This window comes from Sus scrofa, chromosome 3, assembly GCF_000003025.6.
Source record: "Sus scrofa isolate TJ Tabasco breed Duroc chromosome 3, Sscrofa11.1, whole genome shotgun sequence".
Lineage (NCBI taxonomy): Eukaryota > Metazoa > Chordata > Mammalia > Artiodactyla > Suidae > Sus > Sus scrofa.
This window is the reverse complement of record NC_010445.4, coordinates 55,136,993-55,147,323: the sequence shown is the minus strand read 5'-3', so window position 1 is coordinate 55,147,323 and position 10,331 is coordinate 55,136,993. Positions and strand designations below refer to the sequence as shown.

The 10,331-nt window shown below is 57.2% G+C and overlaps 2 protein-coding genes across 3 annotated transcripts; both read right to left on the bottom strand.

Annotated features, from left to right (window-relative positions):
• On the bottom strand, window positions 86–2,229 carry LOC110255307. 2 transcript variants are annotated; one of them, XM_021087211.1, is made up of 4 exons: window positions 1,285–2,229; window positions 925–1,190; window positions 634–689; window positions 86–339 (listed from the first exon to the last, which is right to left on the bottom strand). In XM_021087211.1, the coding sequence occupies exons 1-4, from the start codon at window positions 1,928–1,930 to the stop codon at window positions 198–200; spliced, it is 1,110 nt and encodes a 369-aa protein (XP_020942870.1). In that variant the 5' UTR covers window positions 1,931–2,229; the 3' UTR covers window positions 86–197. The 2 variants fall into 2 exon arrangements, with proteins under 2 accessions (XP_020942870.1, XP_020942871.1); XM_021087212.1 differs by having other exon boundaries at window positions 186–277.
• LOC110255309 (glycerol-3-phosphate acyltransferase 2, mitochondrial-like) lies at window positions 2,242–5,692 on the bottom strand. Its single transcript, XM_021088397.1, has 5 exons — window positions 5,555–5,692; window positions 5,213–5,290; window positions 3,883–4,002; window positions 3,635–3,717; window positions 2,242–3,356 (listed from the first exon to the last, which is right to left on the bottom strand). The coding sequence occupies exons 1-5, from the start codon at window positions 5,690–5,692 to the stop codon at window positions 2,996–2,998; spliced, it is 780 nt and encodes a 259-aa protein (XP_020944056.1). The 3' UTR covers window positions 2,242–2,995.

The following is a 10,331-nucleotide window of genomic DNA, read 5'->3' as shown; positions in this document are numbered from 1 at the left end:
TGAGGGGGGCAGGGGCAGATCAAAAACACCCGCTGAGCTTGGGGAAAGAGGACTCTTGTTTATCACACCAAAGGATGGAGAAAGCAAGCAACAGCAAGGGCCAAGTAAGACCTCAAGGGTCTTACAGTCCAGCTGAGGCTGTGTAGCTCCTAGTCTTCAGGCTCCAGCACATGGCCGTGTTCTGGGGCTGAGAAGGCTCAGCATGGGCTCCTCCCCACAGTTCTAGCCACAGATGAACTGCCGGATGAGTGGTTCCAGCTTTTCCTGGTTGTCCCAGCTGGCAAAGGTAGGGGACAGGTGGAGCATAGGGGCGACAGGGCTGGGCGTCTGCTACAGCACCTGGGCCACAGAGAAGGGCTCTGAGCACCCACCCCGGGGCTGCGCCTCTCCTCAGGGAAACTGCGGTGAGACCTGTAGTCACTTAAGCCCCAGTGCCCACCCAGGCACAGGATGAGCCAGTGGTTTGGGAGACCAAGATGGGCAGGAAAACTATCCTCCAACTAGTGTCACCACACATATTCTTGGGAGACCCTGGGTAACACCCAAGGTAGGTACAGCTGGGCTCCCCTGAGCAGCTCTATCAGGATGGGAGGCCAGGGGAGAGCAGAGGCTGATGAGACTGGGCCCTCTTACCCCCAAGTCGCTGAAGGTCCAGACAGCACTGACGGCGAGATTAGGGTCCGCACACTCTGGAGGAAAGAGAAAAGTGAAGGCTATAGAAAGGTGTGGGGGCCACGAGGCACAGCCTCTGTCTTGTTTAGAGAAGGAACAACCTAAGGGCAGGGCTCAAACTGGACCCAAAAGCTTCCTCTACTCTGCAGTCATCCATCCTGGAATTCAGCTCTCACTGTCCAGTAGGGGGCAGCAGCCACCAGCGAGCCTGCCCCTGCCTCCCTAGGCCTGGGCTAGCTGCTTGGAACTCACCAAAGAACCCTTCCTCCTGGGCAGTGGCCTGTAAGTGCTGGAACAGCTGCTCCACATAGCCAGACTCTGTGGGAGAGAGAAGTCCGAGCCCCGGGACCCCACACAAACCCAGCCCCTCCCCTGAATGGCCACCAGAGTGCCGGCCTTACCAGTGTCCGGCAGCTGTCCCTGGCGGAGGAAGGTGGCAGCCTGCGCAAAGGCCTTGAACAGCAGGCTGAGCAGGTGGCAGAGGAAGAGGAAAAAGGGCAGCATGGCTGCTGACTGAGCTGTGGGAGGACACGCCAGGGTGAGGGCAGCCCACTGCCTCCCTCCCACCTCCCTCCGCTTGTGGCTTCTCGCAACACACCCTGAAGTACCGACCCTCAGCCTCCTCGAAGTTGTCACTGTCACTGTCAGTGAGGTCCCCACTTGGTTTCCACAGCAGTTCAGCACTCAAGCGCTGCTGCCTTGTGTCACAGGCTGGCCAGGAACCTGGGGTCTGGGGGAGCCATTGGACCCTGTCAGGTTGGCTGAGGTTCAGCTCTGAGCCCCCTAGACTAGGTCCATGGGCAGCCAGCATAGGGAGGTGAAACCGGCACATGCAGGCTGAGGGAGCCCAGAGGATGCCCTGGACCAGGACGCCTGCCATGCCAACTTGTGCCCTGAGAGGAAGTGAGCACCCACCCTCAAGGCTGTGGACAGAAAATGTGGAGGGCAGGTGCTGTGCAGAAATCCTCAGAGGTGCATTGTCCAGTCCTATCAAGACAGCTACACATGGGTCCCAAGGTGGAGAGTGGCTTCTCTGATACACCAGGGACCTGGCCCCCCAGAGTGCAGCTGGTGGGGAGGAGCCCAGACAGCTGTCACTCAAGGGTGGAAGCTGAAGGGGGCCAGGCCCCAGGCAGGGACTTGGTCTCCAGCTGCCCTTCCTACCTCTTCGGTGACCAGGAGCCCGCACTGGATGAGCCGGTCCAGCACCTCCTGACAGTAGGAGTAGGAAGACTGGCAGGGCTGGGGAGGAAGGCATCCATGTGGCTCAGCAGAGCCAGAGGCAGGGGAGGCACAGGCCCCCGCCTACACCTAAGAAGGCGAGGCCCAGGACTGTGCTGGGCTGGGGGTGGGGGGCCTGACGTGCAGCAGCAGCAGGTCCCATGGCAGCAAAGGCAGCAGCAGCAGGATCTGGCAATAGAGGTCATTCTGGCTCAGCAGCTTGATGCCCTGCAGCTCCCAGGGCCCCTCAGGTGGCACCCTGCCTGCCAGCAGCCCCCACATGGCACAGGCTGGGGAGGGGGGCCTGGTGTGAGAAAGGAAGCCACTGCCCTCGCCCCTACACAGCTTCCAACCACCCCGGAGACTCAACACCTACAGCCTCGCTCAGGAAGGCGGGCAGCAACTCAGCACTCAGGTGTGCCAGGTGCACGAAGCCTGGGCCTGGCCTTGGAACCACCAACAGGTTCCCCTGGTAGAGGCGCAGCAGGGCCACGTGTGCACACAGCAGGCTCAGGGTGTGCTGCACCAGGCACCGCAGCTGCCCTGAGAAGCCCATGTCAAAGCCACGCAGCAGCATCTCCTCGGTCAGCCAGGAGAACTCCCCCAGGACCTGTGACAGGAACATGCCCTGGGCAGGCAGTGAGGGGCTCAGCACAGGGCCACACCGCCCCCTATCTTCCGGTGCCTGAACAGCAGTGCATCGCCCTGATGGCTGTGCTCATTACCGCCGAGCTGGCCACGCTGGCGGGCAGGTGGGAGGGGATGCTGGTCAGGATCCAAGAGCCAGCCAAGAGCACACCTCCCTGGCAGCAGCCACACACATGCCCCCGCTACCCAACTACACCTCTGGAAAGGGAAGCACAAGCTTTGCCTTTGGTGCCCCCCTCCTCCAGTGAAGAAAATTGGCATTTATCAACTATATATTGAGAGCCAGGCTGGGAGCTCAGGGGCATCCCTTGCCTCTTATAGCTCTGCTACCCACCCACCCAGTTTCTGCCACAGAGGAGACACCTGAGAAGATGGTAATAAGGCTGTTATGAGCCCCTCTGTGCCAGGCACTGTGGTTATATCTCTTAGGTTATTCTGTTCAGCTAACGTCACCTCAGAGTGAAGTGACATGCCAGAGGCTAGCCAGGTGGCTGCCTGTGTGCAACTCACTCAGCAGCTCCATCATGTCTTCCCTGGCTGCCCCGCTCCTCAGGGGCAGGGGCAGATCCCACTCCTTCACGTCCCAAGTAGGCCTCGCAGGAGGAGGGGCAGGGACAGAAACCCACTCGGAACACAGGGCCCTGACGACCAGCCACCTCTGAGGAGCCTCTCCCAGAGACCAGACCAAGTTCTCACCATTCAGGACGTGATGGCCCAGCTTCCTGACCAGGAGCTGGTCCTCTTGCTTGAGGGCCAGAAGGGGCCCGGTTACTGGGGTCCACTCCTGCTCCTTCTCCATGTCGGGGACGACAGTACTGCCATAGAGACAGATCAAAGGATGAAAGGACCAAACCTAAAAACGGTCACTGGGAAGCCCAGAGCTTTCCCCACCCCCACAAAAGACAAGAGGTGGCTCACGGAACCCTGTCCTTCCCAGGCCCATGTGCCATAACCCACCCAGGTTACAGGTGGGGGTGGGGTGGGGGGTGTGCAGTGCCTGGCACGGGTCTAGATGATCCTAGGTTATCTGGAAAGGGCAATGCCAAAGGGCTACCTGCCGGGCCCCAGGCCCCGGCCACTCCTCTGCTCTTACCACTGGCCCAGCACAATGGGCTGCAGCAGCTGCTCCAGGGTCTGCCTGCTGTCCCAGCAGCTTCTGGCATCAATAGTGTATTCCTGCCAGGACAAGGCTCTTAGGTGGTCGGCCCTGGCCCACAGGACATCTGCACACAGCCCACCTGAAGTGGGCAAGGCTATCCCTGCAGTGGCTTCAAGGACAGGCTGCCAGAAGCCCCAGGACAGACCCCAGGTAACTCCAGCCTTGCCCAATGGAGTCCATACCTGCAGGGAGAAGGGCTGAGCCAGATGTACATGGGCACAGACCCTGCGGCCACGGCCCCATCCTCGTAGGCTCTGCAGAGCAGCCAGAGCTCCCGTCCACAGCCCCAGTGGGGCCAAGGCCTACAGGGAGGGAGGCACTGAGTGGGCCAGCTTGCCTGGGGCCTGCTTTCTGCTCAGCTGCATTTTGGGCCCAAGCTGGTACATGACCATGGCCTCTACAAGCTCATTTTCTCATCTGTGAAACAGAAGAAATCCCTGCCTAGCAAAGGCTTTTGAGGATGAGCCAAGAGGATGACTGTCATAGCCTTGGTAGGTGCCACAGGATAATGATGGTAGGGGTGAAGCTCCTGTGCACCCCCCCTTAACTCCATCCCCAAGGGGGACTCAGCCACAGGGCACAATATTGTGCCTCCTCTCGAGATGATGTCCACTGGGGGTTCCCAAAGGCAGAAGAGTCTCACGTGGCATGTGTCACGGGGTGCATCTGGAACCAGGTTGTGAGTGATGGCCACTGGCACTAGCATAGCATCAGGGACAGTGCCCACCTGGACAGCCTGTGCCACCAGTCCCAGCCAGGTCTGGCCCAGGGCTGAGAGTTGAGGCCCCTAAGCCCCAGGGGGCTCTTCAAGGAAGATGAGCAGGGGCTGCCCGCTGACCAACAGCTGCTGCACAGCCTACAAGTGGGGAGGGGACGCAGGTGTCAAGGCCAGAACAGCAACAGGCTCCTGGACCCTGGCCTGGCCCCATGTACAACCACTGGGCACACAGTACTCACCTCACAGAACACAGCCCTTGCAAGGACCCCCTCAGAGCTGTCCAGGGAGAGGTTGGCCTCTGGAGGTAGAAAAAGTCACCCATGTTTCCTCAGCAGAACTCTGGGAAGGGACTCAGGAGATGGGACCAGGCAGTAGGCTGGCGAGAGCCTCAGCCCATTTGAGCCCAGCCTGGGTCCTGCCTGTACAGCCTGAGGCACCCTTGGCCCATAGCTGACCCTCTGCCTGAGCCCCACGGGCTGGGCTGGCAGAAGTTGGGAGCAGAGGGGCCAGGAGGAGTCTCTGAGAGCTGCTGCCAGCCAGACCACCTTACACCCACTACACCCCTGACCCAGCCCGGGGTCCTCTCCCCGTATGTCTAAGGGCACACGACTTTGACCTGAGGATGGGGGAGCAGATATGGGGGTCCCAAGCCACACGGAGCATACCCAGGCCCTGGGAAAGCAGCACAAAGGGCAGCAGGATCCCATCCAGGAGTGACTTGTGGGTAGAGAGGAGGATGAGCAGCGAGCCCTGCTCCAGGGAGAGCCAGAGGGAGGTGCCAATCTGCTCCCGACCCGGAAGATGTAGGAGCCGAAACCCGGCACCTCCAGACCCGGGGCAGCCCGAGAGGGTTCAGCTAAGTAGTTCTTCCTCTGAGCACATTTCCCAAAAGCAGAGGAGCTCTGTCAACAACTTTTAAGGTAATCTACAGATGTTATGATGGTTAAGACCATGATGAAAAGCCATTAGAGGTAGCCCCACAGGAACAGGACCATGAGACACGAAGAGAAGGTCATCAAAGAGCAGTGGATTTTTCCCACCAGCCGATGGGGCTGGTCCCAACTTAGGGTTTGGCCTAGTCTCTGCTCCTCTGTCCCTGCTGTCCCATCCCCATCCCAGTGGGGGTTAGGCCTTACTGCCTGGGTAGCCTTGTGGACCATCTTCATCTGGCCCCTGTGCAGCTGCACATTCAGGAAGAGGCAGTTCAGGAACCACAGCAGTGCCCGGCTGAACAGCCTGGAGAACGACACCCGGGCTGAGATCTGGCAGGACATGGCTTCCCAGAGGGCAGCCGGCACCCCTCTATGGCAGGCACTATTGTCTCCATTTTACAGAAGAGAGAAGTGAGGTTCAGAGATGTTACAGACACTGCTGGACAAGAGAAAAGGCTAAAAAGTGGGAGTGCTGAGCCTGGGAGGCAAGCCTGATACCAGAGCCCATGCCTGCAAGGTGCTGAGAGACTTCCAAGAAGAGCCTGTGGTGCGGCTGCCTCGCATCAGCTTCAGAGCAGCTCCCTGCCTCCATTTACCCTAAAGGAGATCAGAGAACCAGGACTCCCTCCAGGCGTGACCCAGCTGTCTTTGCAAACCGCTGGGAAAGGTGGACTAAAAAGAGAGGAGTTAATGATACAAGAAGGAAAGGGGATAACTGAAGGGGCACAATCTCCAGGGAGGGGGTGTCCAGAGGCCTGAGGTGGGGACTGACTGTAAATGAGGCCAGAAGCGTAGCTGCAGGCAGCATGCAAATGTGGGGGACATGCAGTATGTCCTCATCTGATGGCTTGTTTCTCCATGAAACACGAGGTGGGGCATCTGTTGACAGTGGGTAAGTTGGAGAAGGAACAGTCAGATGGGCTGTGAGAGCACTGTGTACCCCTCTGAGAACCACACTAAGAAAGGAACCAGGTCCACCCAGAGATATCTGCCTTCTCAGGTATATAGAAGGCAGGTGGCTGGGTTCAAACACAACCAAGGGGTGCCCAGTGACTCCTTCACAGGGGCACTTTTGTCACGAGGGGCCCTGGAATCAAAGCTAGGCTGGTGTAAAAGTGGCCAGATCAAGGCAGCAGAAGTCTCGACAAAGCCAAAGAACCATCATGTGGAGGGCTGGTCATAGGTCACCAACAATCTCTACGTCCTGTCCTTGCTCAGTTGACCTCTCAGCACTTTCAAGAGAGCTAAGCCCCTCATGTGCAGCCCTGGGCCCTCCCCTCAATGACTCACTCATCCCCTGGCTTTAAGCATCATCTGCATGCTAAAGCTGTAAGAATATATGCTCCTGGCCCAACCTCTCTTCTGAGTTCCAGACTCATATATATGAGCAGCTGCCTCAGTGCCCAAGCAGTAGGTCAGGTATCTGAAACTTTATGTCCAAAACATCTTTTGTGAGCCAAACTCACTATCACCAACCCCGGCAAGCCTGGCCCCTCCCCTCCAACCACGTCAGCAGGTGCTCAGCCAGAAACCTGGCTCTCCCACAATTTCTCCCCTCTCCCCTCACTGCTCCCACCCCAACCCTCCCATCCATCAGTGCATTCTGTTCATTTCATAGTGGTCTCTCCATCCATTTTCCCAGGCACTACTGTCTCCCCCATCTATCATGTCTCACCTGGGCTAAGAAAACAGCCTCCCAGATGGCCTGTTCTCTACGCCTGACCTCAATTAATGTTGTCATTCTCTGCTTAAAACCTTCCCATTGGTTTTCACTGCACTTAGACATAAAATGCAAACTTCTTGTATGACCCTGCATTTCTGGTCCCTTCTACCTCCCGATTTTGTCTCTAACAACCCTCTCTCTCTCTTGCTTGCCAGCTTCCAACCACATCTGCCTCTTGAGCAAACCTGGCCCTTCTCTGAAGCCATAGCTGTTCCCTCTGGTAGGACTGCTCCCCCACAACCTGGCCTCCCTACAGCTGGCTCCTTTCCCCTCCTGTCTCTGACTTACAAGTGTCTCCTCCCCTCCAGGTATTCTCAGTTCTAGCCCTCGTTCCGTCCTCCCTGCAGGCATGCAGATCTCTCTTCACTCTGACCTGTACATCCCCCCATTTCCCCAGAAGAGTGCCCTGCATCTAAGGGGAGCTCAGACCTGCACAGAATGGAGGTGGGAGGGAGCAGGTGGTGACAGCAGAGGGAGGGAGTGGGAGGGCCTATGAGATGGGGAAAGAGCCACCTCCTCTCCGGTTCCTCGGGAGCCTAACCTGGGGGGAGGTGGAAGGGTGGAGGAGGAACTGGAGTCTGGGCCACACCAAGGGCCAGATGCATAGCACCAGGCCAACATGGTGAGAACCTGGGTTGGAGTCTGTGGCCTGGTTCAGATCAAAGCCAGCTGGTCCCACTAAGGGGCCAGTTGTCTTTGAAAAGTCTCATCATGTCCAGATCAGGTGCTCCCTAAGGCTGTCTGTAAACACATCACCCACTCCCAAGCCCAGCCAATGCTCTCTCCGGGAGAGCAGAGGTCCCAGCCCAGAGCCCCTCAGCACAGAGTTGCCTGAGCAGGAAGGGGTGGGGTGGAGTCTGGCTGTGGCCCAAGATGCGCTGTACCTCTTTCTTCACAAGGCTGGGCCCCTGGCCTTCCCCAGCCCCTCCTGGGGCCCTCCCTGAGATGATGTTCTGCACCCTGTGGTCAGTGGGGGAGTCGTGTCAGGCTGGAGCAGGCCTAAGGCACCACAGCATCCCCTGGGCACAGCCACCAGTCTTTACCCTCCATCTGTAAGGAAGGGCCCCAGACCAAATGAACACTCTAGAAATGAGCCCTTTCAAACAGCCATGCCTAGGGCCTTTGTCATCCCCTTCAAGGATCCCAGAAGTACCAGCCAGAGCTCAGTCCCTGCCTCCTCACCCAGTGCTTTCCATGATCTTCTCTGGGGCATCCTGGCAGGGGGGTATGTGCTGCTCCAGTGACCACAGGAAATAGCAGAACCTCCAAAACAGCCAGCCCCGAAACCTGGGCACAGCCCCCAGAGCAGGGGGTAGATCTCTCAGAGGGACCACCCCCAACTAGGGCCCACAGAGGGTGTTCCATCAGGAAGGAATCACACCCCGGTCCCATGGACTGGGAACACCCCAGCATGGCTTATCATGGAGCAGGAAGAGGAAGCACCTTCCCATCTGTAGCCTATTCCTACCCCACACCCCAGTAATGATGGTACAGATTCAAGGCCTGAAAGTTCACAGAATGAAATGCAGGAAAGCTCCAAACCTGTCCCCGCCTGTGGCTTTGGAGCAGAGGCAGGGGCCCTTCTTTTTCCATCAAAGGAAAAAAATAATACCATAAAGCAGGGCCCCAGCAGCCTGGCACCCAAGGGCCCTGCCCACCCCCAGCTCTGACTACCTGGTGTTCTCCTCCTTCACTAGGATCAAGTTGCAGAAACCTAGATCCATTATGCTTCTGTGGAAGAGGGACTCCTGCCAGAGAGGGGCAGGGACAGCATGTCCTTGAGGGGCCTTAGCAAACCAGCAAAGAAAAGCCCCTGCCCTGACTTCTGTGGTCTTTGCCTGATGGACTAGCAAGTCTACCAGGAGGCAAGACAACAGCACATCAGTTCCCAAAAGATGTTTGACCCCAGATGCTGACGCTCCCTCAGGAAAGAGGGGTCCATGGTCAAAATGGAAGGGCTGCATCCTCTACAGACTGACCCTCTTGGAGAAGAGCATTTCAGCATCTCTGAGAAGTTCTCTCAACAGCAGCAGAGAACATGTAGCCTGAATTCCCACCAGAACCCAGGGTCCTGTCAGCAGCAGCACACGGCATGGACACACAGAGATCTTCAAGCATGGGCTGAGTGCAGGGTGACACTGTGGATGGTGTCCCCCAACTGAATAAGGACTCTTGCAGGCAGAGTCAGACCCCAGCCCTCTGGCCATGCTCTACCTCCTCTCTGCTCTCTGGAACTTCCCCACCCAACTCTCCGAGGCCTGGAAGCCAGGAGCCAGCCCCAGGCCAATGAACAACCAATACTAGCACATCCATTTCACCCAAAAACAGCGAAGGGGAGCTTCAAAGACATAAAGAAGCTGCTTTCCAGAGCCGTGGACTCCCAGAACCAAGCTACTCCAAGCTTCCCAAGGTGGGGCTGGGCCCTACCATCACTCACCCAGCTCTTAGGGGTACAGGTCTGGCAGCAATGACCCACAAAAGGCAGGTATTTCCCCAAGAATGGGGTGACAGCCTCCAGCTTCATCCCAAAGCCTGATGGACCACGTGCTGGTTGTTATGGCCTTTTAGCATTTTCAGAATCCATTTTGTCCCCCATCTTTCGTATCAGGGTGCATTTCAGCTTCAGAATCTGAAAAAACAAACACACCAAAACTGAAAAAACTAAAACCACTTTTAATTGGAAGTTGGAAGTTGCCTCCTAAGGGTACAGTCTGGCATTTACCTGACGCCCCTTTGTTCTGGGAACACCATCTGTACAGGCAGTTGAGTCTCACAGTTGTCAGTAGGCCCCCGCCATTGCTTCCTAGGGAGATTTGATGCTCAGAAGTCACTCAGGACAGATGCTTCAGACTAGAAAGTTGCATGGATGGTGACGGCAGAGACCAGGTCTGTCATCTAGCAGGGTTTCCATCCTCAGTCATGTTGCTTCTCTGGAAGAAATGTGCTATGCTTTTGTTGTTTGCTGCAATTTGGACATTTAAAAATAAGAATACCTCTCAGAGCTGGATCTTAGTTGGGATGTGGAGAATTCAGTGTGCTCTTCAAGCAGTGCACAGAAAACACAAGGCTGCCAATGTGGCAGGACCTGCCAGATGGCTGCTGTGCAGGCTGACGGTGCCTGATGGGACCTTAGGAGAAATAGAGAAACTCATTGAAGCTTAGCCCCACCCAATGTGAACTGGACTTTGGGAGCCCCACCCTGGGTGCGGGCCAGACTGTATCGCCCTGAATGTCCTGATGCAGGTAGCTGAATCCCTG